The 27,732-nt window shown below is 55.4% G+C and overlaps 9 protein-coding genes across 9 annotated transcripts; 6 read left to right on the top strand and 3 right to left on the bottom strand.

The window, feature by feature from the left end:
• J7T55_007835 (uncharacterized protein) lies at window positions 1-1,500 on the top strand (the record flags this gene model as incomplete). The annotated part of the gene is made up of 1 exon (XM_053134523.1): window positions 1-1,500. One exon carries the CDS (start codon window positions 1-3, stop codon window positions 1,498-1,500), a length of 1,500 nt encoding a protein of 499 aa, XP_052987807.1.
• Window positions 1,501-2,023: 523 nt separating this feature from the next.
• On the top strand, window positions 2,024-4,745 carry J7T55_007834 (P-loop containing nucleoside triphosphate hydrolase protein; the record flags this gene model as incomplete). The annotated part of the gene is made up of 3 exons (XM_053134522.1): window positions 2,024-3,847; window positions 3,933-4,222; window positions 4,622-4,745. The coding sequence occupies 3 exons, from the start codon at window positions 2,024-2,026 to the stop codon at window positions 4,743-4,745; spliced, it is 2,238 nt and encodes a 745-aa protein (XP_052987806.1).
• An 800-nt stretch (window positions 4,746-5,545) lies between these two features.
• J7T55_007833 (mg2+ transporter zinc transport protein) lies at window positions 5,546-9,443 on the top strand (the record flags this gene model as incomplete). The annotated part of the gene is made up of 5 exons (XM_053134521.1): window positions 5,546-7,163; window positions 7,240-7,414; window positions 8,025-8,075; window positions 8,258-8,360; window positions 8,655-9,443. 5 exons carry the CDS (start codon window positions 5,546-5,548, stop codon window positions 9,441-9,443), a joined length of 2,736 nt encoding a protein of 911 aa, XP_052987805.1.
• A 371-nt stretch (window positions 9,444-9,814) lies between these two features.
• Window positions 9,815-13,922, top strand: J7T55_007832 (uncharacterized protein; the record flags this gene model as incomplete). Its single annotated transcript, XM_053134520.1, has 8 exons — window positions 9,815-9,907; window positions 10,006-10,035; window positions 10,179-10,332; window positions 10,406-10,660; window positions 11,416-11,784; window positions 11,866-12,747; window positions 12,845-12,908; window positions 13,046-13,922. The coding sequence occupies 8 exons, from the start codon at window positions 9,815-9,817 to the stop codon at window positions 13,920-13,922; spliced, it is 2,724 nt and encodes a 907-aa protein (XP_052987804.1).
• Window positions 13,923-14,372: 450 nt separating this feature from the next.
• On the top strand, window positions 14,373-15,369 carry J7T55_007831 (uncharacterized protein; the record flags this gene model as incomplete). The annotated part of the gene is made up of 2 exons (XM_053134519.1): window positions 14,373-14,543; window positions 14,644-15,369. The coding sequence occupies 2 exons, from the start codon at window positions 14,373-14,375 to the stop codon at window positions 15,367-15,369; spliced, it is 897 nt and encodes a 298-aa protein (XP_052987803.1).
• Window positions 15,370-15,661: 292 nt separating this feature from the next.
• J7T55_007830 (pre-mRNA-splicing factor rse-1) lies at window positions 15,662-19,712 on the bottom strand (the record flags this gene model as incomplete). Its single annotated transcript, XM_053134518.1, has 4 exons — window positions 15,662-15,688; window positions 15,747-17,034; window positions 17,222-19,301; window positions 19,469-19,712. The coding sequence occupies 4 exons, from the start codon at window positions 19,710-19,712 to the stop codon at window positions 15,662-15,664; spliced, it is 3,639 nt and encodes a 1,212-aa protein (XP_052987802.1).
• Window positions 19,713-20,202: 490 nt separating this feature from the next.
• Window positions 20,203-21,718, top strand: J7T55_007829 (mrna processing protein; the record flags this gene model as incomplete). The annotated part of the gene is made up of 3 exons (XM_053134517.1): window positions 20,203-20,218; window positions 20,286-21,624; window positions 21,688-21,718. The coding sequence occupies 3 exons, from the start codon at window positions 20,203-20,205 to the stop codon at window positions 21,716-21,718; spliced, it is 1,386 nt and encodes a 461-aa protein (XP_052987801.1).
• A 193-nt stretch (window positions 21,719-21,911) lies between these two features.
• On the bottom strand, window positions 21,912-23,384 carry J7T55_007828 (uncharacterized protein; the record flags this gene model as incomplete). Its single annotated transcript, XM_053134516.1, has 5 exons — window positions 21,912-22,088; window positions 22,398-22,500; window positions 22,548-22,666; window positions 22,726-22,942; window positions 23,002-23,384. 5 exons carry the CDS (start codon window positions 23,382-23,384, stop codon window positions 21,912-21,914), a joined length of 999 nt encoding a protein of 332 aa, XP_052987800.1.
• A 969-nt stretch (window positions 23,385-24,353) lies between these two features.
• J7T55_007827 (uncharacterized protein) lies at window positions 24,354-26,393 on the bottom strand (the record flags this gene model as incomplete). Its single annotated transcript, XM_053134514.1, has 2 exons — window positions 24,354-26,140; window positions 26,201-26,393. The coding sequence occupies 2 exons, from the start codon at window positions 26,391-26,393 to the stop codon at window positions 24,354-24,356; spliced, it is 1,980 nt and encodes a 659-aa protein (XP_052987799.1).
• Window positions 26,394-27,732: the final 1,339 nt, after the last annotated feature.

The raw sequence follows: 27,732 nt of genomic DNA, 5'->3' as shown, positions 1-27,732 counted from the left end.
ATGACTGCACCCGCAAAGAAGGTAGAACTGACTCAGATTGGCGGAGCCGACCTTAAACGCTTCGTGATCCAGTCAGCATTGCTAAGCTTGATCGACCCTGTTCGAGGGGAACCGACGAGAACCTCCCTCGACGAGAACCCCGATGGCGACATTTCGGGGGGCCAGCAGCTCAAGCAAAAGTTCCTGGATTCATTCGCTCTCATCTGTTCAACGTCGAGCTCGGGCGCGGAGACAGCCTCGGCTGTCTGCTTGGAACATGCCCCAGCTGGAGCCATATTGCGCGTGGCCCGCAACCGCGGCTTGACACCGAAGGACCTGACTGGCCTTGAGAAGGTGTTACAGATACTTCGAGTAGTTGCCAGAAAGGGTACGTGCTTTATCCAAAAGCCTCTGAAGGTTGCTGATGCAGCTTTTGATGCAGAAAAGTCATCGACGCAAGCCGAGCCCGAGATTCTCCTCCTGGTTGTCGAGTTGGACAGAGGTCGGATCTTGTCGATCGCCGAGAGGATTGAGAAGCGCGGGATTCGAAACTTTATACGAGATGCGCACTCTAGGCTTTGTACCGGTCAGGTGAAGCTAGAGACATGGGCAAAGCCCGGGCTCCGACTTTGGCTGGAGAGTTGTCCTTTCACGGCCGCACCTCTCCAGACTTGGCGTCCCGCGACTATGGCGGCGCTCATTGACTGGGCGTCGCAAGCCAGATGGCTCTATTCTGAGCAGTTGCAGAGTCTGCTCGGACTTGATGGCACGCAAGCATCGCCTTGGTTGGACAGTCTGCACAAGATCGCCCGCTATCGCTCCGCCATCAAGTCCATGGTAAAGCTTGCAGCGAAGCAGCCCGAAGTCTTCGTGGGCATTCACATCCAAGAGGTCAAGGCTCCCGACTCGCGTAAATTCTCTCTCTCCAACGAGAAAGCTCCCCTCCTAGTAGCTGTCAAGAACCTTGTCAAGGAAGATTCAGAGACCACAATGGAGCAGCTGGAAAGGCACTTAGGCACGCGGGATGTTGAGGCGCAACTGCGTAGGACATGCCGCTTGAACCTGACGCTCCACGCCGAAATGCAACTCGTTATATTTTACGACGGTAATCCTAGCTTAGCCCCCCGGATGCGGTTCATCGGGACTAGCAAGAAGGCCTGCTTCCTCTGCCACGAGTATCTACTCCAGCATCCACTCAGACTACAGGTTTCGGCCTGTCACCAGAAGATTTACCCGTCATGGATGCCACCACCGTACTACCGACTTCCTGGACAATTCAAAAGCACACCATTTGTGAAGCTTAGCAAAGACATTGAGCAATTGACGAGGCGGGAGCTCAAGACTGCGCTGACTGCTCCCCGGCGGCCGAGGAATCAAGATTCGACGGCCGGCCCGTCCTTGACGATAACGGCAACCGTACCTACGGAACTGGGATCACGACAGCAGGTGAAGGTACATTTAGCCCTCAAAGGCGGCAGTCTGTCAGAGGATTTGGAGTGGAGCAGGATTGTAGGACGCTGAAAGTTGTTGTCGATCACGATATATCGATTCAAAATACCCCGCGTGGCGGTAGAATATAAGAAAACATCACGAATGAACCAAGACACTCATGCCAGCCTTTCTCAGTGCATATTGTAGCTTCACCCTTCCCGCCCCTCATAGACCACGTCAACACTGCGAAGCGGGTTTCCGCGAATGTTCTGTTGAGACCCCGAGTCGACGCAACAACAGCCGGCTGATGGCCAGCAGCACTACCCAATCTCTTCACCGAGGCTCCTAACTGGCGAATCTAGACCCCATCCAGGCAATTGGTGCATCTTGGGGCCGACAGAGGTGCAGAAACACTGCAATGCCTCGGTGCCTAACCCTGCGGGAGGCCTTCCACAACGTCATGGCGGGTGCCTCCCCAGCTGGATTAGGAACCACGGAGCTTGAACTCTTTCCCCCTCCCTTCCCTCTCCTTCTCTTAAACTATTAAATCCGCTTTGGCGTTGGCTGCCCTACAAAACGCTACTTGTCTTCAAGCCATCACTCTATAGGTAAAATGGAGACAACCATGACAGACACCAACATCGCCGTGGGAGATCATAGGGGTCTCCTCGACATCATCGACAGCCTCCGCTCACAGGGGGTCAGCCACTATGTCGATCTACCCGAAATCATTGTCTGCGGAGATCAGTCTGCGGGGAAGAGCTCCGTCCTCGAGGCCATCTCCGGCATGCCGTTTCCCACCAAGGACGGTCTCTGCACCCGTTTCGCCACTGAGCTGGTCCTTCGCCGGCACCCCGAGGCGAATACCAAGGTGTCCATCACTCCAGGCGAGACCCGGTTTGGAGAGGACAAAGAACGCCTCGAAAACTGGCAACCAGAAGCGAGCATCGACAAGGAGGGCCTGGGCACCGTGACGGACGAGGCCAAGCGCGCCATGGCTGACCCGACCTGCACAGGGGAGTTTTACGAAGACATCCTCCGCATCGAGCTCACTGGGCCGAGACAGCCACACCTCACCATTGTGGACCTCCCAGGCCTTTTCAGGAGTGGGAACAAGGAGCAGTCTGACGCCGACGTTGGCATTGTCCGCGGTATGGTGGAGAGGTACATGGCGCGACCACGGAGCATCATCCTCACTGTAGTGTCGGCTAAGTACGAGTATGTCCTGCAAGAGGTTACTTTGATGGCCAAATGTGCCGATCCAGAAGGGCTACGCACCATGGGTCTCATCACAAAGCCCGACACCTTGGATGTTGGCTCCAACTCGGAGAGTTACTTCGTTCGTCTGGCTCGGAACCTGGAGGCAGAACTTCGACTCGGCTGGCACGTCTTGAAAAACCGGAAGTTCGAGGAACGCCATGTTACCTCGTCTCAACGCGATGAAATTGAGGGCAAGTTCTTCTCCCAGGGCTTGTGGACTTCCATCGACTCCTCACACTGCGGCGTGGCGGCCTTGAGGGTCAGGCTCAGCGCGGTTCTGAGGGACCAGATTCTTGTTCAGCTCCCTAGCCTTGTACAAGATGTGGAAGACGGCATTCACGACTGTGATGACAGGTTGGACCGACTAGGCCCGGTACGAGGGACCTCGCAGCAGCAGTGGGGCTACCTGCTGCGATTGAGTGAGGAGTACACGTCCCTGGTGACGCAGGCGGTTGAGGGCACGTACACCGACCGATTCTTCGGCAACCGCAAGAAGTTCCACAATTTCAATACAAGGTTGAGGGCTGTGGTGCAGAACAGACTCCGCGAATTTGCGGAAGATATGCGGCTGAGCGGCCAGAGTCAGTACATCGTTGATTCGGAGAGTGAGGGTGAGGGCAGCCGCGAGGTCCGGGACTTGCCTCACATCTGCCGGTCTGATTATGTCGAGGATGTCGCGAAACGTCTTAAGTTCAGCAAGGGTCGCGAGCTCCCAGGCCTCTTCAATCCTCTCATTGTTAACGACCTCTTCGTCGAGCAATGCGAGCCTTGGGGGAGGATCGTGAAACTCCTTGCCGAGGATATCCTGGAAGCTGCCCACCAGACGACTCAATTGATAGTCGAGCATATCACTACGAGCGATGTTGCCGAAGGGGTTCTCCAGCTTGTTCGCCAGGGAATCGAGGGGCTGAAGGTCGGTTTGGACGGCCGAGTCGATGCGCTGCTCGCATCAACCGCGCAGCATCCCATCACGTACAATCCCCAGCTCACCGAGAACGTTCAGCGGATCCAGCAGGCCCGCCACAAACGTGATATGAAGAAGCTGGTCCGCAAAACGTTCGGAGCGCATCGTTTCGACAACCCGGGCAGCAAAATCAGCCTGAATCCTATCGAGCTCGTGGACTTAGTGGGAGAGGGATTCGAAAAAGACATGGAGCGTTTCGGAAGCTCGTTAGCGGTGGACTACATGGAGGCTTACTATAAGGCAAGATATCTCCTCGATGGCCATTTGAGTGCTACTAACAGGCTCACTCCGCCTCCAGGTTGCGGTGAGCAGGTTCATCGATGACGTGAGCATCTTGGCGATTGAAGACTGCCTCATTAGCAAGCTATCGACGCTTTTCAGATCGAGCAATATTCTGAAGATGAGTGACCAAGAAGTGTCCCACCTCGCAGGAGAGACCCAAGAATCTTCCCTCGAGAGACGACGCCTCGAAGAGAAACGCAATATCCTCAAAACGGGACTCCAGAGCCTGAAAAGCCTGAACAAGCGTAGAAACATCCTCACCCCCACGGAACAGGATCAGGTGGCATCTGAAGATTCAGATCAAATGTCAGCCCTGACACCAAGTTGGTCTGAGAAATCACCGTTAGCCACTAATGGCGCCGAGGCAGCTCTTCGGGCGAGCATTCCTGACGAACCCTCTCATTCTTTGGACAGGGCTGAGATACCATCGTCCGTTGATGATTGGCCACCTCAAGCCGGATATGACGGCCATGTGCAAGACCTTTGGGCTGGTGCACAGACAAAAAAAGAAGAAGGCTTCGGGGCAGGGCGTGTTTGAAAGCATATTTGAAAAGCCTCTCGTGAATAAGGAATGGGGGTATTGAACGTCAGTGAAATTGAAGTGTTGGATGATACTCGGTTGACGAATCAGTGTGTTCACGGATACGCTTAATGAAGACTTGATCCTGCGGTTGAACCTATGTCATAGCCCAGATGATTCCGTAGCGGTGCCATGATCCCCCGAAAGCAAGACTTGGCGGCGGCGTCGGCGCACGCGTCGACTCCATTCGCGCCGTCAGTCCCGCCCAAGGCTTCCAGGCCGCCGGCCGAATTCGACGCCATCATCTAACCCGGCGTTGCCATCGACGGTGCATCCCCTGGTGCCCTTGTCGCGATTTGTGACGACCCTCATCCGGGGGACTGGCACAATGGCCTGCCAGAGGCGTCATTGGCAGCAGCGCACACAACGGATTCATTCCTGGGGAAGCGGAGCCACCCAGCGGGCATGCACCCTCTCTGTTCTCGCGCGAAAGAGATAGGGATTACTATCATCATGCTGGGTTCGAGGCTTGCCATATCTTTCTTCTGTACGCAAGGAGAATCAATGAAATCTTCCAGTCAAAAGAGGCACAGAATCACGCCTTAGAGTCCGCCGCGGCAGGGGCCGGGCAAAGGCCTTCGAATTCTCCGGAGAGTGAAAGAGGTCGTCTGATCCAGCAGTTCTGCACCCCAACTGTCGAAAAAGAAGTAATAGTGGAGCTAAGAAGTCAAAAGCCTGGATATTTTAGCGACCAGAACTCCTTAATGAGACAACTGGGATCTGATAATCGTCGCGTCAGTAGCCAAATTTCCATGATGAAGAAAGTTCTGCCATTCAATAACGGTTTACTGGATGCGAGCAGAATCAAAACCTTCGAGGAAGAGTGGCTCTATAGCTATCCAATTCCTCATATGAGTAAAGCCGAACTTACAGCGGCTGTCAAGTCTATGCGGGAGAGGATGGACATTGCAGAGTTTTTGGAAGAAATCTCAGCTTTCATGCGACGGAGTCGAAGGAAGTTTGTTGAACAAACAATAGCATTGATGCGAGTCTATCCGAGGCATTTTGTTGAAGAAATAATAGCATTGATGCAAGAGTCTCCAAGAGATATGAACAACAAGGAGCTCTGGGAGGTGCTCAGAAAGGCGCGTACGATAAACAGTGCGAAGAAGCGCTTCATCTGGCTACCCCATGCTGATAAAGAAACTGCGTCTCTCTGCTATGTGACATCCGCCGAAGCGGAACAACGCGCCATGTCATTGTTCTTCGATCGCCACGCCAATTTCGAGAAGCATGTCTTTGACAGCACGAATCTTCCTCTTAACATTTGGCGGACTGAGGTTCACCTCAGTTTCTACGTTCTCGGCGATGAGAAACAAGGTGAGCACGTCGGCCTCCCACCTCTCAGTAAGGCCGGATTCCCTAGCCAATCAAGAAAAGACATTCGGCGCGCCTCGATTGGCTTTCGATTTGATGGAGATCTTTTCGACCGGTACTGGACATGCCACTTCATTCAATATATCCCAACGACTTTGGGAAAGGAAGACTTCAATAACGACGATGACACGCCCAGGCGAGATTGGGAATTTAAGTTCAACGCCAATGGGCTCGGAAGAGACAAAGAAAGAAACTGGTGGCAGAGAAAGGTTTTAGAGCTTCGGTTGCTCCAAAGAATCGTAGATGCCATCAGTACCGGTGCCTCGGACATTTTGCAAGAAGTAGAGCAGGAGCTTGGGGTTGGAGACAGCATTTTCAACCTCTCAATACTCGTGGGCAAGAGATACAAATCTTCAAAGGACCTTTCTGATTGGCAAAGATTCGAGCAGATCCTTCAGGCCGCGGATGAAGATGTGACAGAGAATTTAAAGAACCTCGATAAATGGAACCGGCGAGAGGAAGACCGTGGCGATGAACAGCCTAGGTGGACACGTAACGACGAAAGAAAGTACCGCGGATATATCAACCAAGTTCAAGCACCGTTGGACCAGCAAATGTGGAAGCTTGAAATTACACGCAACAACCTCCGCAGGTTAAGAGAATCCCTTACCACCACCAGAGAAACCGTACAACACAACCTTGAGATTAGCCGAGAAGAGAACATCCGATACTTCACCTACGTTACGGTGATCTTCCTGCCCCTAGGATTCGCAGCGTCTTTCTACAGCATGGGTGGGCCTCCAGAACACACACTGATAATATCACTTGTGCAGTTCGCTGCAGCTGCTTTCGCAATCACTATAGTCCTGCTATTTTTTGCGAGACCAGCCATAACCGTCCTGCTGTTCTTTGCAAAACCGATCTTCCTGGTAGGGGAAATCTTATCAGCATCGGGCAAGTATTTCGGTGCGGAAGCAGCAAAGATACTGAAGTATGCGCGCAAGGCACGAAAAGAAAATCTGCCGAAGAAGAGAACTGACAGCAGCGATGAGAAAGAAATCTCAAACCCAATTTCCAGGAAAGAGGGCGACGTTTCCGGGCCGCAACCGCATAATCCACCGGACCAAGCAGGCGACAACATTGACACTGACTGGTTCTGGTTGATGCATCTCTTTCTAGAAGTTCCGGCGCAACAACTCTCACTTGCCATGATGGCTCTGAGAAAAGGCGGCTGTTCTTTGTCAGTCGTGATCAATGTTCTTCTGGCACTCGCAGTCCTGCCTGTATACGTGGTATCTCGAGCCTTCCAGATTGTGGTGCACTTAGCAACGAGCGTGATAAGAATACTAGGTAAGTCTCTGAAAAGTTGAAATCCGCCGTTCTCAGTCATACATGAGAAAACTGCCGTGCTATCTCCCCCTCGAAGTCGGGTCATCCGGCTACATAGCGCAGGTCAAGGCAGCTAATTCCACAACTCCAGGATTAATTATCCTCTTGTTCTTGTCGAAGATACTGGATTCAATGAAGGCAAACCAAGGAGACGTTGAGTCTTACAATCGATATTTCGAGTACATGACGAACACGCCAGCCGTGTTCACTAGGTACGGGCCTGAGCGCCTCGAAAAATTGTTGCGCAAAGCAGCTGAGAGGAAGATGGCGTAATCTTGGTGGTGCTCAGTTGATGCAAGGGTAATGGATAGTGTGAGAAGCCCGGAGTTACGCGGCCATGACAGTAAGTTGATGGGGATTGGTTCTGAGTGATCATCACAGAAGCAATTGGCTACATGCTGCGCGGTACCAATGACTGGCGCGATAGTATTCAGTCCTCTAAGTAAATTATGGTCTTGCCCCCATCTTTCAGGAATCCTGCATGAACGTCAAAGCACAGATTAGAAAGTCTTCGCAGAACAGACAATGTCAGACAGGACTATACTTTGTCAACCCTCAACCACGACAACGCTTCTGGTGTGGAGAAAGGCCCCTCCCGAAGTCTTTCTAATCGAAGATTACGGAAAGATAACCAAGTTTTAGAAACAAAAAGGACCGTAATCCTCCAATTCTAACCCAATGGAAGTGTTCAGCTTATATCACCGCCCAGGCAAAGTTTACCGCGCCAACGCGGAATGGGGTGTCCTGCCTAGATAACTGAGGGGGGGACAGGTCAGCCCATGTGCACCCAACTTGCGGTGGAAGGAAGCCTTCCACTGACAGCGGCACCGAATCGACCGAGCTTGCCGGGCATAATGCGGAGCTGAACCGCTGGTGAGAATGTTCCAGGCCAATTAGGATCATCCAAAGAATTCGTTTGTCAATTCCATTTTCTCGATGTGGAAATCAAATCGGCGATCGTGTCCCAGAAGGAGCCAACGCCAACATGCAGCTTACTGGTGATCTTTGCGGACTATACACCCTCACAACTCACAGCTAACCTTGGCGGTAACCAGTCATGCCATGACGCAGGAGGAGCCTTATGGCTGGGAAAGATTCGAAGAGATCCACCACGTTTCCCTTCCGTTTTCTGAGAATTTGTCGAGCATCATTTCCGACGTCCTCTCATGAACCCCACTTCTTCACCACTTCTCCGGTTTCTGCAAGGCCAGGCCATGCTTGTTTTCCATCATGTCCAACCAAGCTGACCTATACGTCTCTAATGGCACTTGCTATTATGGAGGGGGCCAAGTCTCAGACCCACGCTATATACCTTGCGGCAATGCACAGCTCTCTGGTATTCAACACTGCTGCTTCGAGGGTTCATACTGCCTCGACAGCTACGCATGCTATGATACAGCATGTGGGTATACTCCCTCTTTTAAATGTCTTAGATGGTTCACATGTTGACAGGAGCGGACAGCCGGAGTAACCTACCTGGCCGGCTGCACCGACCCGACCTTTCTGGACGAGCAATGTGCCCAGAAGCCCGGATACAAGGGGCAGCAGTGGGTGGCCATGGCACGCTGCAGCGGCGAGAACATCTCCCTGTGGACAGGCTGCGCGCACCACCCACAAAAGGTCGAGCTCGAGAAGGAGAACTGTAGCTGCAACCTCACCAACGTCCTGATCGAGAACACCAACGGGCAGTCCAGCCTCGGCGAGATCGGCAGCCTGCCGACGTCTGCGGGCGGGACCATCTCGTTCAACCCGACGGCGCTGCCCACATACGCCGCGACAAGCACCGGGAACACGTCGAGCGTGGCGTCGGGCACTGCGACGGCGACTGCGACGGGATCGACGTCAGGTGGCGGCGGTAGCAACGGTTTGTCGGGCGGTGCCAAGGCCGGGATCGCCGTCGGGTCCATCATCGGGGGGCTGCTGGTGCTCGGAGCCCTGGCCTTCCTTTTCCGCAGGGCGTACCGGCGGAGGTTAGACCGGGCCGTGGCAGCTCGCACGGGCTCGGGGCTGTCAGGACCACCACACCAGCCCAGTCCCCTGTCGCAGCATGTATCCCAAGTGACGCCGGCGTCGCGTTACACTGTGTCGCCAGAGACTGTCAAGTCTGAAGAGGAGGGCCAGATCGCTGGTCTCGGCTATAAGTTTGAGATGCCGACTGAAGCCTCTCACAGGCCTGAGCTCCAGGGCGACGTGGGCGGCATCTCCCAGCACCGGCCGCGTCCGCACGAGCTTGGTACGTGATGGGCATGTGGACTATTGCGATGAGTGACGGCTGCGGGATGGAGACAGTTGTGTAGATTTGGAGCTGGATGTTTGTGGACGAAAGAAGTTATGTCTTCAGATGTCGTTCTGTCAATTGTACTAGTCTGCATTACATTGATGTGCAAACTGCATGCAGATGCATGTAACGCACTGTGTCACTGTGTGTACAGATTATGCTGAGCGCGGTGATGGGTGGCACGGACTCAGCTGACTCAGCTGGCTCCGGCACGTGATCGCCAAGAGCCAGGCTCGTCCCGGAAGGTTGGAAAGCCTTCTCTCGCTTGTCACCCGCGCTCGGAGCTCCAGGTCTGCGAAGCCGTGAATAAACATCAATTGGTCCACCAGCCATCATGAACTCCCTCCGCATCGCCTCCCGTGCAGCCCTCCGAGCGCGTCCGGCCGCCATCCGGGCCCCTCTGCAGCGAAGAGGCTACGCCGAGGCCGTCAATGACAAGGCAAGCCGCCCAGCCCTCAACCCGTCGAATCCCGCGCCGCCCCGATAGAGAGCTCTCACTGACTGAACTTTTGCGACGACCAACAGATCAAGCTCAGCTTGGCCCTTCCCCACCAGGTACGATCATGACCTCTTGTTATCCAGACCAGAACCTGCAGACGATAGGGATTCAAGCAGGAGGACGAACAATGACGAGCAGGGGCCCATTGGCGAACCAACGAATGAACCGCGACAGCTAATTACCTCATGCAACACTGCAGTCCCTCTACAAGTCCCAGGATGTCGTCCAGGTCAACCTCCCCGCCGAGTCTGGAGAGATGGGTGTCCTCGCCAACCACGTCCCCTCCATTGAGCAGCTGAAACCCGGCCTGGTCGAGATCGTCGAGGAGAGCGGCAACAGCAAGCAGTTCTTCCGTATGTACATGACCGAAGCGCAGCGGGCCCCTCCCTCCTCCCCGTCGAACTTCAAACGAACATATCAACGCAGTCATACAGAACGGTAGCTTACAGACTCGTGTCATCGCAGTGTCCGGAGGATTCGCCGTCGTCCAGCCCAACTCGTCCCTGAGCATCAACGCCGTCGAGGCTTACCCCCTGGAGGACTTCAGCGCCGACGCCGTCCGAGCCCAGCTCGCCGAGGCCCAGAAGGTTGCCAACGGCAGCGGCAGCGAGCAGGACATTGCTGAGGCCAAGATTGAGCTGGAGGCAAGTCACGTCCCGGCTATTTCCATCGGCGCAAGATGTGGAACATGGAAAACGAAACGTCATGCTAACTTGTCGTCACCAGGTTCTCGAGACTCTGCAGGCTTCTCTGAAGTAGAGTCGTGGTTTCATTGCGCCCCATGTAGAATACCAATACCGAACTTCTGATCTTCACAAAATGAGCATGACCGGAACAATGTGAACGTCACGACGTCACTACGTCACGAATGTCTTTAAGCATCTTGGTGGAGATGGTGGTCCAACTAGACAGGCTGTTAGCCGAACACGCTTTTTTTTGGGTCGAGGTTATTGATTGCTGCGCTGTGACCAACTATGGACTGTTGAAGCTGACTAGATCTATGTCTCGTGGGCCATCTTAAAGGGTTGAGAAGCATTATTTCGAGCATCACCTCGCTCGTGTTGCCCAGTCCTCTAATCGGATGACCTTTCATGCTCGTTCCTGCCATTATGTTGTCTGCCTTCGGCCATCAAGTACGATATGAGTTGCCGAACTCCAGGGAAACGCAACCACTTCAGAGGGATTCTGTATCGCAGCTTCACTTCTTATAATGACCGACCAGCGCCTTCCAGTTTGTTGTCGACTAAGCCCGCCGACTTTCAAAGCCTCGACCTCAGCAATCCTATACAATTGACAATTAGACGCAGGGCCATGCCCGGATGTGTTCGTACCCTATACGCGTCTTCCATCGGCAGCATCGCTACCCGTCGGTTCGGTCGTTTGTTTCATCGGACAGGGATTCAGTCTTTCTAACTCCATACCTTTAATGCCATTAGACAAGATACCATTCCTTTCAGCTGCTGCCCAATTTCCGACCGCTAGCAAGACGCTCAAACTCTCTGCGAAGGACACATTGGGGGCCTCGACGCCCGATGCTGAACAAAGCCTCTCTCATTACCCCTGGCTTCAAGACCGGCAAGCAGTACATGTTGTGCAAAAGCAGGTCCCCTGTGCGCTTCGACGTAGCTCATCTGCCCTGTCTAGACCGTCGACCAGCGAAAAGCCATCAAACCCCTCTGGCCTACCCATCCGCTCCCACGTCAGCCTTGAGCACCTCGCCCCTGTCAAACCTCTCAGAAATCTTCGTCGTGTGCCTGGGAATTCCGACCTCTCTGCATCGCCACTGATGGCTGGTTCCTCTGCCTGTACGATGGCGGAGGCCCGCGAGCTATTCGAACAACATGGGATCGACCGTCCTGCCGGCTAGCTGTCGGAAGAACGTACAGGCAGTCCTCCCCCTGGCGGCGGTGGCCACGTCTCCGTGCAGAACTTGTCCAAAATCTTTGCAGATCTCGATGGAGCAAACAGTGTCGACCCGTCTGTGAGGACCTGCCATGTCTGCCTCGCCACGGTCTCGAGCATTCGCACCTACTGTACCTCCTGTGGCCACCCTCTTTGCAAGACATGCACGTGCCCCATTCCCGAGGGAGCTGATGAGTCGCACAAGGCTTTTGAGGATTCCGGTGGCGTTCATCTCACCATACGCGATGGCGAAACCCTGACCAGCTACAACAGGAGCGTGCCTCCTTCTCCTGTCAAGGAGTCTGCAGATCCTTTGGAGGCGAGTGATGTTGGGACCAGCCTACGGGACAGGAACACTGTGAAAGAGCAAGAGCTTGGCCAAAGTTCCGCACATCAAGGAATAACCACGACGTCCCAGCCCAAGCCAGGAGGCTCTAGGGCATCATCTGTGAAAGACAACCCCTTCATTGTAGCGGATCGTCTCACAGCAGGTGGACCATCTACGTCCAGGCCTGTGACCAAGACCCAGGCTACCAGAAAAGGTGCCGCGCCGTCCGAGTGTGTTTCTCGCAGATCCGACAGCGAGCACCTGGATGACCATTGTAGTGACCCAGCCTGTCGAGCAACTCATCCTGGACACCAGCCGTATCGTCACAGTGTCAGCTGCAGCGAACTTCGGTCCACATACAGCGCTGATGAGACCTCCACAGACAATCCGCAGCAGACGGAACACTATGCTTCTCACCATGAGCATCATAGGCATGATGCAAGCAAGCCAGCCCATGTAGAGCACCGAGATGATGACTTACGGCATGAAGAGCGTCACGATCGTCACGTGAAAGAGCCCGTCGACCAAGGAGACCACCGTGAGTTTGGGCATTCCTCATTAGACCGTTCTGGACCGAGAACGCACAGCTTCCAAAGAACTGAAACGCACGAGCGATATCACAAACATCCACACAGCCACTCACCTAATGATGAGCCCTCGCGTCATGGATCTCATCGTCACCGCGAGTACAGAGAAGAAGTTCGGCCTCAGGAGAGCCGTCCGAGGAGCCGTTTCCGATCACCTCCAGACTGGCTGCGAGGCCAAACTTCGCGCCCGCGAGAGCAAATGAAAAGTCATCGTTCCTATCGGCCAAGCAGCTCGCCGCACCGACACAGGGCCGATGAGGAGATAGGAGAGGAGGATTTCCGTGATGTGCGGAGGAGATTGAGTCCCCACAAAGCAAAAGCTCCAAGCCAGTCTCATTACAGCCGACTACCCAAGGAGACAAGGGCCAATACCGCTCACAGAGATGCAGAGAAAAGGTTGAGAAAAATCCGTTCCGAAGCGCGAATTCTCCTTTCGACCATCTCGGAGCCTGAAGAGGAGTCTATGGAGACTGCGGCGCGGCGTGGCAGAACCTTCAGAGACTACAAGCCGGCAGGAATATCTGTGCCCAGCTCTGTCACTTCTTTGACTCGAGAGAACTCACTGGAGAGACCAAGGCTGTCAGCTAAGGACAAGGGTAAGGGCAGGGTAGATGCCACCACCCTTGACCAGTCAGAGTCGCAGCGCCCGAGCAAGCCTCATCATACTATAACTGAAAAGGGCCGCGATCACCAACATGAGCAGAGATCGAAGTCGAAAAACCACCAGTCCGCCTCCCGGGAAAAGGATAAGGCGAAGGAGGCCACCCAGAAACAGTCAGAAGTGCCGCATTCTACTCGTGCTCCAACTCAGAAGGACTCGCCAAAATCCCATCAGCCTACCGCCGAGAGGGGCAGTGAGCACCAGTTTGATTGGAAGGACAAGTACGAGACGCTGAAGAGAGAAATCGAGGACGGCCATCAGGGGCAGGACTTTGGGATTTCTGAGGCAGGTCATGACCACCATTGCGACTGGAAGGAGAAGTACCTCGCGCTCAAGCCAGAGGTCGTGGATGACCAGGGCCAGCAGGCTGATCTTGGGCTGGAGGGGCTGACGATCGTGTTGCACATGCGAGGCAAGGATGACTTGGTTATCAACACGGACTTGAGAGAGCTGGATCAACAGTGATTATGATGGGAGGTAAGGGCGCATCAATGGTCTTGGTCCCTTAGAGCAGAGGAGAATGAATGGCTCGTCGGCGATGCTTCAGGTTGGTGGTCCGAGTAGCAGGCTAGTGGGTATTCCTTAATTTTTCATGATAGAATGATCTTGTGTCTCCGCAGCATTCAATACAGACTCCTAATTACTGTACTTCATGGCATGAACTAGGCTTTGGCAGATATTGAAATCCAAGCCCATCAGCACAGAGACCAACTGCTACTTAAGGCTTCGGTGCCGCCTCGGCCGCGGATCACCCGCAGCGTATCGATAAGGCGTATCAAGAACGTCACCTCGCCGCCACCTTCCGCCATCAGATCCTACTGTCACTGATATCCCCAGTTCAAGCAATTTTTGTAATTCTTGTGTTAAAGTTGGACATATTTCCCTTTGGTTTCCCCGAGTAGTCCCGTCCCCAGCATGAAGATCCCCCTGTCAGCAATCCTGCCCGGCCAGGCCTCCGAGGCGTGCTGCACGTGCGCGACGGTGCTCTCCGACGTCCCGAGATACTCGCCCCAGACCGAGAAGCCGTACCCGGGCGACAGGAGGCTGGAGTGCTGCTCGAGGGTCATCTGCGGGCGGTGTATTCACGTGAGCCTTTCTCTTTTTCTCGTCTTTCTACACACTGGACTTCACACGGTGTCTTTCCCCTGCAGAGCCGAGCTAACAGACCACCCCCCTTCTTCCGCAGGACAACGCCCGCTTCGCCTCGTACTGCCCCTACTGCCAGATCGCCAGCGAGCCATCCAATCCTCTGCCACAGGGCCTCCGGGAGCCGCCCTCCTACGACACGGCAACGGCCAAGACGGCCCCGCGGACGCCAGCCACACCCGACAACAACGACGACGCCGCCCCGCCGCCGCCGTACAAGCCGTCCACTACCCACTCCTCCTCTCCCACCTCCTACCCCTCAGACGAGAAGTCCAGCAACGACGACGATCCCCCGCCCCCAGACACGCTCCACTTCGTACACCCAACAGACGACACGATCCCCTCGCTGTCCCTGCGGTACAACGTGCCAGCAGCAGTCCTGCGGCGGCACAACAACATAACATCAGACCACCTCTTGTCTGCGCGGCGGACGCTGCTCGTGCCGGGCACCCACTACCCGTCGGGGGTATCGCTGAGCCCGCGGCCCGTGGAGGGCGAGGAGGAGGAGGCGCGCCGCAACAAGATCCGCCGCTGGATGGTCGCGACCAAGTGCGCCGGCTACGAGGTCGCCGAGCTGTACCTCGCCCAGAGCGGGTACGACCTCGGGGCCGCGGTCGAGCGGTACCTTGGTGACGAGGAGTGGGAGAGGCTGCACCCGCTTGAGGGGTCGGGGAAGGGCAAGGGCAAGGGTAAGATGGGCCCTGCCAAGGGCGGGACCTGGGCGGCGCAGGCTGCGTTTTTGAAGAGGCAGGGCCCGTCGCGATGAGGGCGGACAACCTGGGGCAGGCATGTTTGGAGCGAGCTAGAGATTATTGTAAGATGTTTGTTGAGCAAGACGGACTCTTTTGAATTTTCTTTTACCCATTTTGCAAGGGTTACAGGCCGACGCCAGCCCGCGGTTGGTATACCATGCATCATGTCCTGCACCAGACGCCCGGCAAGAGAACCCATCATCTCACCATTGTATGTACATACACAGATCGCGTACCTTGAATGAATCAATCATCAGACGCTACCATCCTATCCCACAACGCCTTGACATACACACAGCATTAACTCTAGAACGCAGAGCGTGTGCGGATATCCTATTTGACTCGTTAGCGATGGTTTTTGATCGAGGGAAAGTCACGCGCCAGGACTCACCGAAAGCTTCCGCTCAACCTCCCGGACTGAACGGTCCAGCTCTCCCGCAATCATCAGCTTCTTGTCGTTTGGAAGCAGCGAGTACCTCTCGCAGAGATCCCCATCGATCACGCCCTTGACCGGCGCGTAGTAGCCACGGTACATGAGGTGATCACGCCCGGCGAGCGGTGCATCCTCGGACCTCATGTGCTGTTCCAGGCTCTGGAAGAAGTCCACGTCCTCCCTGCTCATGAAGGGGATGAAGACGCCGATGGTGCCCTGGATGCCGCCCCACAGCAATACCTCTTGGCCACCGACCACAAGACTCGTCTTGGTGATGCTGGTGGGCAGGTCTTGGGTGTAATAGTGCGCCATAAGGTCCACTCTGTGAGGCGTAGCGTGGAGGTAGGGCCGCGCGTGGGTGAGGTGCACCTCGGAACCTGGCTCGTCAGCCTCGAGACTGGCCTTCTCCGGGCACCGGAGAATCCAGACGTTTCCGAACTTGTCAGCGCCAGCCACTGATTCGTAATCGACCATGGTCGACGATGTTACCCATCGGTTGACCGTATCAGACACAAAAGGTATTAATTTGTTGGTCTCAGGCTTGTATACGACATAGGTCACACCTTGTTGTACATCACTGACGACGATGCGGTTGTTTTGGGCCTGAAGAGACACGATGAGGTTTGGCGTGACTTCTGCTTGTGACTTCCTCAGAAGCTGTCGCAGACCCAGGTCGTAGATTCGTAATGTCGTGCCAATGCCGGCCAGTAACCTGCCTTGGAATGGCAACAGAGCCATTGGCGGCTCTTCGACCTTGGTTTTGTGAATGAACTCCAGTTCCCTTCCGTTTTCCTGGAATCGATAAATGTGGATGTAACCCTCGGTGAACTGGCGTGGGTTAAGGATCAGGTCCTTGGCTGTGCCGACAATGAGGAAACTTTCGCCATCTTGGCTTGCAAACGGCACCACAGCTACGCTCACTGCTGCCTCATTTCCGTCCAGATCTACTCTGTATGGTACGCCAGGTTCCTCTGATGCGGGATCGACTACATTAATGCATGATGCCCATCGTCCTCTTCCACGAGGATATCCGAAATCTTCAGGGGGGAGAACTGTGGAGTCGCCATTAACGACCCCTGGGTCCGCCAGTAGCTGTTGTCTTAACTCTGGGGGCAGTGTGTTGTTATCGGCTTCGATTGTGTAAAAATAAGGCTGATCGGGATGTTTGACCAGCTTTTTCGGTGTGTAAGTGAGGGGTATCGACTTTTGAATCAGGCTTTCACTAAGCTTCTCGATCGAAAAGATTCTGCAGCACCGTCAGTATTGTTCTCGATGCATGTGACGATGGTAAAATTTAGGGCATGTGGGTATCATCAGAAGGAACAATTGAAATCTAAAAGATTACAAGGCCTCATAGCCATGAGAGGCAGTCGGTATCCCTTTTATCATCATGATATGTTGGGTTGTGGTAGGACGAGGGAAGCGGAACTGACCTGAGATAGTTGGCATGAATCCCTACTATGCCTTCCACACATTGCTCACTGTTGAAACCCCAGCCCCATTCCAGGTCCGGATAGTCGAGGGGAGTCATCATGAAGCTCCTGGTGAGAGGGTCGGCATATCCTAGCCATGCCCTGGAGCTAAGGGCAAGAACGCAAACCGAGCCTTGGCAGGTTACTTGGAACAGCCTCACAGATTTGATACCCAGAAATTTCTGGCGGGTATCAGTCAGGTCACCGGTAATCTCATCCAGGACTGTCCGCAGGTAGACACCAGAATGTAGACCAATATGTAAGTAGAGAGTAGATCCTCCGGTAGCGGAATCTTCCATCGCCATGATTGCCAGAGACGATGGAGCTGCAGACAACGCCTGCACGGACTTGTTCTCGAGTGTAGAGTCAGGATCCAGACTCAGCACGCGGACAGTGCGGTCATCACATCCAACGGCCAAGAATGAACTTCTTTGACGGCCCTCAGGGACATCGCCGAGACTTAGACACGTCACAGTTCCAAACATTTCCTTTTTCTCGTCGTACTCGGCGAGCGATCCATCTTCGTCCATCTCGAAATAGACAATTTCCCCAGAGCTCAAAGCGATGGCAACCTGTCGGGAATTCGTAGTGGCGGCCACGATGGATCTGTGTTGCGGTGCGCTCCATTCATTCACCCGTCCGCTGCGGATATGCCGTATTCCTTTAGGATGGACTTGAATGAGACCATCGTCTCCGAGCTGCTGAACGGCCAGAGTCGGGACCGAGTCCAAGAACCCGGTATCACTGACTTGTTCCACATTTTCGCCGATACTGAGCACCAGAGTGTTATTGGTAAATGACAGAATAATGTACGCATCAAACTGATCGTCGCTCTGAAGCTTGGTGGTCCAGACTGCGGATGGCGTGCCAGGAAGTTCTGAGGCCACAATCTCGTTGACTTCCAGGCCGTGCTTGAGCGTGCGAAATGAACTGCGAGCACCATTGCCGCACACGGCATAGACTTGCGGCGCGTCATCATCTGTGAGATTTGCAACCTTGCAATCGACGAGGGGATTCATTGAGTTGACACTCTCAACGAGGGCCAAGTTCTCATTCGGCCGAGGGTGAAAGTACGCAGGCTCGTAGGCCTCCTGCGGGTCAGTAGGGAAATTGTCGCTGCTGAACTCAAGCTCCTCGTCGTCGTCACCAAGTTTTTCGAACTGGTAGAATTGGTGGTTTCCGAACTCGCTTGCAACAAATAAGAATCCGCTTTTCAGGATGCACAGACTGGATGCGACCGGAACGGTATCGAAATATTTGATCTTCAAGCGCTCAACCTCTCCAGTAGCATTGCCTTCGGCGTCCTCGACCATATCAATGGTCACCTTGAATAGATCTCCGTCTTCGGTCTGGAGAAGGAAAAAGAATAGACCAGCACTGTTCTTGAGCTTGTGCATGACACCTGCAACAATGGAGCGCTTGCGCTGCGGGTCTTCAGTTGCGCCTCTCCGCCGTGGGATGGGAACCCGGAAAGCTTCTTGGTTGGAGTGCCTATATGTAACATTCTCCTCTCCGCAGACAAGCACACCTGAGGGGCCGTCGTTGCCACCCGGAACCTGGAACAGCAGGCTCGAGGTCGGGTCGACAGGCTCTGACCATTTCCGAACTACATGGTTCAGACCCAGGTCGAGCTCGTAGTATACCAGTTGCGTTTCCGCCTCCCGAGCGGCTTGGCCTGAGGAGTCCTGGTCCGCTTCTGTGTACTCGGTCTCCAAGGCGGCGAACACGGGGTTCGCGTAACCGACATCGAGAGCCACGAGGGAGAAGACAAGCACACCAGGCTTATGCGCTTCCAAGGGCGAGGATATGGTAAGCTCTGCTTGAGAGTTCCTATTCAAGACATAGACGAGTTTGTTCTTTTCCACGGACGCGATCAGACACGCTCTGCCCTTCGGATCCGCTGCGAGGAATTGGCCAGGAATGACTCGGCGGATTCCCGACTTTCCAAAGGTTTCGAGGTGGATCCGCGTGAACCTGTTCTGTGATGGCTGATATTCGACAATGGCAATCCGACCAGAATCGGTGGCAAGGATGATGTAGTCTGCGGCCATCGTCAGCAAAAGCCTGGGGCAGAAGTATGGACCCTCCGTACAAAGACAGACACAGCCCGATCATGCTGGGACTCGAGAAAGATCTGGCAGGTCGGCTTTGAATCACTAAGAGCCCACGCTTGAGAGGGGGAGTGGGTTGCGAAGAGGACGGGCTTACCTTTGTTGCTGCCTGCCAGGCGGAAGGCGGCGATGGACCTGATGATGCCGAAGACATCGTGCGAGAGCAGAGTGATGACCTTGCCCTGGCTGGGATCGGGTCGCAGGAGGGAGAGACGAGAGCCACAGGCCGTGATGATCTGCTGCTCCTTGGTGCCCGAGAACTGGCCCAGGATGGCCTGGGTGATGGTCGACGGCGGCTGGATGGTCAAGGAGTACAGGAACATGTTGGATGTGGTCGCCATCTTGACTTCTAGGTCGCAGATGGCCTGCGCAGCGCCCTCATGGGTCTATTAATGCTGGACTTGGGCGGACGGTCGCAGGTGTTTGGTGGTGGGGAAGAGGGGTGTTGTTTGTGAAGCTCGAAGCTCCAGGTGGTTGGATGCTCCAGGCGCGCATCGAGGTTGACAGCTGCTGTCCAGCTCGCTCGCTCCAAGAAAAAAATGGTTCGCGCTGCTGCGCCACTTTGAATGAGCTTCAGCCACACCTTGCCAGGTACTCCAAATCATGAGCTCACTCACTCACCTCACTCCATCCCACCTGCGGCTTGACTCCATGATCTAAACGACTACTTTTATAGTAGGCACCTTTTTTGTCTTCCCTTTCCTTCCTGTCAGCACTGGGAAGAGTTTCTACCCATGCCAATTGACCTGCCATGGCACCGTCAATTGATTCGGCAGCACGCGCTGCGCTGAGCACAATGTGCCGGCAATGCGCACGATCTACAGCGAAACGATGGGCCCCTCGCATGGTAGCTTCGCCGACGACTGCGCGAACGGTACACACGGGAAAGCCTGCAAAACCAACAAGACGGACAGTGGGCAGTCCGAGGCCGGAAGGAGTCACGCGGTCTTCCTCGAGCTTCGCGCAAGCCGCAACAGCCTTTGGCTTCAAGAACGAGTCCGCCAGCGAACCATCCACTTCCAGCGAACAAGTTCTCACTGAGGACAACCTCTTCCACTCCTACACCAACTCACCCATTCCCGAGATCCGCCAGCGCGCGGCCTTCATCCGCCAACATGCCTACTGCCCCTGCCCAGAGCACCGACCAACCCGACTCTCCGAAAGTGGCCAACCCCTGCGGCAGGACGCCGAAACCGCCCAACTGCCCCCAGCTCATGTCAACTTCGAATGCCCGGACTGCGGCGTGCCCGTATACTGCAGCAAGGAGCACTGGATGGCCGACTACGAGGCCCACCTGGAGATATGCGACACGCTGAGGCAGATCAACGAAGACGACCATGACCTGCGGTCCGGCAGATTCTTCCCGGAGTTTCAGTACGCCGGGCCGCAGCTGGAGGAGGCCATGGTGAACATGACGAACTGGGACACGTTCCTGTACACCAGGAATTTCGAGGCCATCAACTCGGACAGGAGCATGCGGCAGGCGACGAGGCTCCTCACCTACCCAGTGACAGTCGGCAGCATTTTGCACGAGCTCAGCCCCTACGGCCTGCGGGAGAACGGCAAGCTCACCCCAGAGGGCCTCAAGAGTTTCAGCGCCTTGAGGTATACCCTGCACCCGCCGAAGACAGGCGGCGGCACAGAGGTCAAGAACCTGCGCCTCGAGGCGCCCCCAGTCCGCCTCTTCATCCTCGGCGCCCGCGCAGAGTCCTCGCTCCCGCGGGACGCCTGGGTCCAGCTGGCGCACCTTTTCCCGCGCTCAAGCTTCCACCTGATCTTCATCGGCCCAGAGTCCATGGCCAACCGTGACGACGAGTTCCCGCTCCCAGAGAGGACGCCGAGCAACCCCTTCGGCGCAGTCGTCGAGCGGCCCTGGCAGAACATGAAGATTAGCACGATCGTGGACTACTACCACACCATCCATAGGACAGGCATGTTCTATCCATATGACCCCTATTTCGACTGTTTCGTGCTCTTCCACCCTGGCCTAGGCCACCCGGCCAGCTCACACGAGTGGGCCGAGACGCTGCCCATGCTGCTGGAGACCAAGGCTCCCATTATCGTGACCGGCTACACGCAGTACGACATGGAGAGGGACATCGAGTGGGTTAACAAGACGGCCGCGGGCGAGTTCGATCTGCTGCTGAAGCCCGGGGAGAACACCTTCAGGAGTCTGAGGTGGGACCTCAACGATATGGATCCCCAGGACGTCACATGCGGCAACTGGGGTGTGTGGGCCTTCCGTGGAAAGAGGTAAGTTCTTTGTTCCTGTTGTGCATTTCGCGGTCAGACGCACAATGCTAACAAGCTGAATAGATACGAGACAACAAGGAAAAGCGTGGAGTAGACGTTAGAAACCCCATGTTGGCAAGCCTCCGCCAGTGAGGTAGAGAAAACCCGTGGGATGTGTATCATACAGCTAGGGTATATTGCCTGTACATAAGCCATTCTCGGTGACCCACCCATATCAGAAAGCTGCGCGGACTGCGTTATTGACAGAAACTGTCTCGTCTTGCCCAGCTGTCCAGTCTTCGTTGCTTTCATGCGGAATTGGTAACCTTGCCCTCTCCCCTTCTCCCAAAATGAAAGAACTTCTCTTGCCGCGTCTTGCAAACGTTACCAATCTCCATCTCCATGACAAGATCAAGCATGCGGACCACCTCTTGAAAGCCCTCGCATGCTTCTTGAGATGCCCACAAGTTCAAGTACTGCCGAGACTTTACAAGCGGCCACCGTCAGTGCACACCAGGTTCTCGTCATACCACCACGAAAAGGATGGCATCCTTTACTTGGCGTTTTCTACGAACTATTGAAACTTTGCGGAGGTTGCCATCCGGGGTGACCTGTCGGTATAGGTAGCCTACCTACACCAGTCCTGCCCGACGGTCTTTGCCATAAGGCTTGTTGCGAATCAGGGTGACTTGTTGGTATAGGTAGCCCACCTACACCAGTCGTGCCCGGCGGCCTTTGCCGTAACGGTTGTTGCAAGCCGGGGTGACCTGTTGGTAAAGGCGGCCTATTCATACCAGCCGAAACCGACGGCGGCTGTTGTGAACCGTGGTGACTTGTTGGTTGAGGTGCATGTAGCCCACCCACACCAGGTGCGCCTGGCAGTCTTTGTGGTGGCGGCTGTTGTGAGCCGTGGTGACCTGTGGGTATAGGTGGCCTATTCATACCAGCCGCAACCGGCGGCGGCTGTAGCGAACCGTGGTGATTTGTTGGTTGAGGTGCATGTAGCCCACCCACACCAGGTGCGCCCGGCAGCCTTTGCGATGGTGGCATTTGCAATGGCAGTCTTTGCGGTGGCGGCTGTTGTGAACCGTGGTGATTTGTTGGTTTAGGTAGCCCACTCACACCAGGCGCGCCCGACGGCCCTTGCCATGGTAGCTGTTGCGGTTGTCTTGAGTGCGAGACCCCTGGGGCCGTTTGCGCGGGGGGACACATCCTCACGGTAGTTCTCATGCCAGGCTTGGTGATCTCCGCCCACGTTCTGCGCAGTATGTACCGCTCGATATTGTCGACTTTCCCGAGGATGGACGCCGTGTCGCTCTTGATATCGTGGACGACGACCCTATAATCTGTTATTTACAGCGCTACACATCAATTGGGAGGTTGCGGCGCGCAACTCACCTGGTACTGTAGCCCAGTGCGACATCAAGCCACAGCGTATACTCATTGAGCCTCGCCCGAAGCTTGTCCACCCTTTCCTTTCTCGACGCAGCCCACGCGAACCGGGACCTCCCCTCGCCGAGGACCGCCTCGATTTCTGACAAGACCGCGAGGCAGTTGTTCGCGATGCCGTCGACGGCCGCGTCGGGGCGGCGGTTCCTCAGGGACAGATCCTCGTCCACCATTTTCAGGACCGCGGACAGGCCCCCCAGATCCTTGCGGACCTGGATCATGTCCGTCCTCGCGTCCTTGACATCGCGCATCAGGGACGCCGCCGAGATCGATACCCTCCCGACCAGCTCGATGACCGCGACCACCGACGTGAATGCTGAGAAGGGATCCATAGTGTTTTGTTTGTCTACAGTCCCTGCTCGCAGCCGTGGAAACGCTGCCGGTGTGGAGACGTCAGGAAAAGCCTCGGGTGGCTGGCTTCTCCTGCGTGCCTGGATGTAGGATAGAGATACAGGCTTGTGTTAGACAAGAGGCATGGTGGGAAGCAATGAGAGGGGCACAAGGCTCCCCCGAGTCTGCCTGGGTGGCTGAGCCGTTCGGAAAGCGATTGGCAGCCGGCCACTGTGCAGGATATGGCCAGAAGTCAGCAGGACTCTTCTGGGTAAAGGTTCCTGCCAATTAGGAACATTGGCCAAGCTGCTTCATGCAGGGCGACATCCCGTGTGTGCAGCGAGGATACACATCGAGAAAGGTGGGCAATGCCGCAGAAGCTGGAGTTAGCTATCAAAGTATCAACGGAGAAGCTTCCACATATACCGGAAGAATTGGCCATCATATGCCCATAGCCTGTCTCAGAATCTGCAGTCTAACAAAGGGCTGTGAGGCAAGTAATTCAGCAGAAGGACAGGGACCTAATCAAGAAGAATAGCAAAGCACCGTGTTCTGAACTCAAAGGCCATCTCAATTTATCTGTATTTTCTGTCTGGCTGTCTTCTCAACTAGGGATGTAGTGTATCGAGGCCACCTCTCAGAGGCCTTAGCGAAGTTGCTAATCTTGCCGGGGTCGCTTGTCTGTAGTAGTACACAGAGAGAAAGAGAGAAAGTTTCAGAACAAAAAGGTAGCAGGTGGTAAGTCGGGATTAGGTGGAGGGGGTGTGAAGAGCAGCAAAAGTAACACCACACACACAATACACACCCACGATGCCCGGCGCGGCCGTGGATAGTCTCACAAAACATGTGTTTGAGGTGTATCGAAACGCGCGGAGCAGCTCAAAATACATGGTCATCGATCATCGGCTTCACCACTGTCACCAGTCAAAATCAATTACTCAATCATGTTGGTAGGCCGTCTTTGATTCCACTCAGACAGGCGTCGCAGGTGTCTTGGGCTTCTCCATGGGCTTGCCACCTCCACCACCACCGCCAGCCATCCAAGAAAAGGCCGAAGCGCCGCCGATAGGGTTTGCGCGAGTCGCAGGAGGCTTTGGCTTGTTGTCCGTGGTCGATGTCGATGTCGACGTCGGCGTTGGCGGCGCCCCGCCACTGTTGGAGGACAGTGCGCTGGGCGTGGCGGCACTGACGCTACGCCTGACGTTGTCCCAGCGCACTGTCGGCGCGGGGGCCGGGGAGGAGCTGCCGTTCTGTTCGAGGGTGGATGAGGCGGCGCCCTGGCTCTTCCGCCGGCTGAACTCACCACTTGACCGGGATGAAGCCGGCGCGTCGAGGCCTATTCCGTTGCGGGCTGCTGAGGAAGATATCGAAACCGATTTCTGTGGCTTCAGTATCTTCATGCTGCGCCCGCCCCTCCCCGCTGGTTGGTACCCGCTCAACCCATTCTCACGCTGAGCAGCATCCCCACCGCCGACTGAGCCGCCTTGTCGCCAAGATCCCCATATACCGGCTGTAGAGTCCCGCCGTCCTCCAGCATCCGAGTTCGTAGCAACTTCCTTGCCAGTGCTTTCTTCAGGACCTGAAACGGTCTCCTTTTGCTGCCGCTCGCTGCCACTGTCGGATGGAACACTTGTGGCCGTGTTCTTTGATGAGTAGGCCGGCTGATTCGTGCTCGATGAGAAAGGGCTCGGAAGGTCAGATTCTCCAACGTCGGAATGTGAGACAGAGGTCTCTGCCCGGTCTGGAACAGCCGCAGTCTGGGCTCGGGGGTCACCAGACACGAACGCTGGCGCGCTGGCATTGAGCTTGGGCTTCTCTGGGACAACGTTGACCGTGGTGATGTGCTTATATACAGACTCATCTTCAGGACGGACAAAGGGAACGGAGAGTCTGTCACGATCATCACCGTTGCCGAAGAGCGTCATCCGATTCTGAGACAAGAGCAGGTCCGCACTATTCGACGTAAGGGTGTCGCTGCCAACGAAAATGCGGATTGACTGCTTGTAATCCCCCACCTCCGCATTATCCGTTCCGGTGATCTCGAAGTCAACATTGATGTAAGGTACCTGTCGGCGAGACGGACTGGAGGATCGAGAACTTGATTGGGCCACCGTGGCTTCAGCAAAGTAGACAGGAAGGCTGGCCCGCAAGACCCCGTTGATATTTCTGTGAGCCTCATCTACGAGATTCAACTCCTTGAGAAGCGAATAGTCAATGGTCGACTTCTGAGATCCGGTGCAGACCACTGCGTAGAGGAGCGTGTCATGTGCGTACTGGGTCGTAAGCCAGCAACGAACAATGGAAGGAACAGGTCCCAAAAACATCAGGCCTGGGGGCGGCCGAGTGATCTCGATCGGAGACGAGTCGTTGTCGTCGTCATCCCTACTGCTGCCCAGTAGCAAGTCAAGACCGAGGCTACTGGTCCTGCCGGATGCCACCGAGTGGAAGGAGTGGACCGAATGGCCTGCAGAGCTATGTCGTCCATCGGATTTGTGGGAGAAGGAACGCTCCATCAGCGTAGGACCTCCCAGACCACTTCCAGGCCTGGCAGGACCAAACTCGCCGGAATGACGTGCACTTTGACCCCAATTGGAAGCGTGCAGAGTTGCTTCGTCGAAGCGGACGCTATTTGCCCTTGATGCCGCCCCTCGGCGGGTGGGCTCCTCGTCGGCATCCAAGTGAAGCGATCCTAAGAGGTTCTGGCCTTGCTCATCGTCGAAGTCGTCGAAGACTTCATTGTTGGGCATCTGAACAGGACCTATAGTTAGGTATTAGTAACCACTTCTAAGTCAAACTATTTGCAATATGAACATCTTACCATGCTGAGGTGTCCCTCCCAGTACGCTGGGGAAGGGTGAGGGGTTCCAGACCGATTTGACGGCATCCTCTGTCTGGCGTCTCTCAAGCCGCATCAACCTCTCGGCATGACTGGCCTGGATGAACTGGACCTGCTTCACTTCCATCTGCACATTGTGGAGTTCTTGATGGAGAGGCGTCAGACGAGAATCCATGCCAGTATGGACTGACCGCGGAAGTTTGGCTCTGAAGGCTGTCGTCCGATAGAACGAGGCAGGGAGGGCGATCGACAGACGAGGCTGGCAGCTACCGCACTCGTTGCGGCCTGGGCTGGTGGGCGCGAGAAAGAGTGGATGCGTGTATCCAACAACTCAATGCTCTACCATGCGTATGCGTGGTCAACTGTAGATATTACCCAGCCCGAAACCGCCCCGGACTCTGTCGTTTGCGACCTCGATCGTCGAGAATCAGACCGCTAGGTTGTACACCCCCCACATCGCACGCAAAGACCAGCAGGTCTTTTCTGCGATGTGTCCTGCCGCTGTTGGGGTAGAAGCAGAGCTGGCTTTGTTGTAGGTGCAGCACTGAGGCACAAGTGCAAGTCGGGTATGGGGTCTTGCGTTCGCGTGTAAGCCGGAAGCTGTGAACAGCACTGGAACGCGAACGTCGGCAGAATGGGGGGGGGGGGGGTTCCGGCTGGTATTGACTGGTGTTGAAACTGTCCGCCTGGCTCCTGTTCCTGTTCCTGATTCGAGTGGAGAGGGTCGGGTTGGATCCGACGATGGCCGCCTGGGTTTGTTGTTGCTATTCAAGGCCAAGTGGCCGGGCGTGAATCCTGTGCAGCGCTCCTTCACGTTGGCCCAGACACGTTAGAGTCCCGGTTATGGCGTGGATACTTCGAGGGAATGGGCAGATCGAGGTCGCGGTGGCACAGTAGCGAATGAAGGAGTCTTATCGAGAATGTGGGTTTCGAGTGTCGTGTTGAGATGGTTGGGTTCGATCAGGGACAGAGAGTACGGGTGGGAGTTGATGAGTCGAGGGCAAGGGCGGGAGAGGGACAGACAGCAAGGGCGGATGCTTCGCTTAGGCCAGGTGCAATCGGCAGTCAGGACAAGACAAGGTTTATTTGGAGACGAGCTGGATGATTCGTAAGGTAAGGCAAGACAAGAGGAGTGCTGGTTGGGACAGAGTTTCGGTGAAGGTGAGGCAGAGAGACGGACAGATAGATGGATGCTGGACAGGCGTCGATTGCAGCGTGGCGTGCAGTTCGGTGCTTTGGGGGGAAGGCTGGAGGTTGGAGGCTGTGCGTGTAGGCGTGTGTGTGTGTGTGTGTGTATGTACTGTACTGGATGATGATGAATGAGTATGATCTATCAATTGGATCGTCCCGGTCCCAGTCAGTCCCCGTTCCAGTCCTAGTCGAGTCTAGTTCCGACCCCGTCTTTGCCTTGCCTGGGCTGGGCTGTCATTCATGCTCCCTCCTGCCTGTCTGCCTGCAGTCTGCCTGCCTTAGAACGGCTAACGGTACGCAGACACGCCGGCCAGGGCTGCCAA

Source organism: Diaporthe amygdali, assembly GCF_026229845.1.
Source record: "Diaporthe amygdali strain CAA958 chromosome Unknown NODE_45_length_313557_cov_64_577745, whole genome shotgun sequence".
NCBI lineage: Eukaryota > Fungi > Ascomycota > Sordariomycetes > Diaporthales > Diaporthaceae > Diaporthe > Diaporthe amygdali.
The sequence above is the reverse complement of the archived record's forward strand: the minus strand, read 5'-3'. Positions and strand labels throughout refer to the sequence as shown.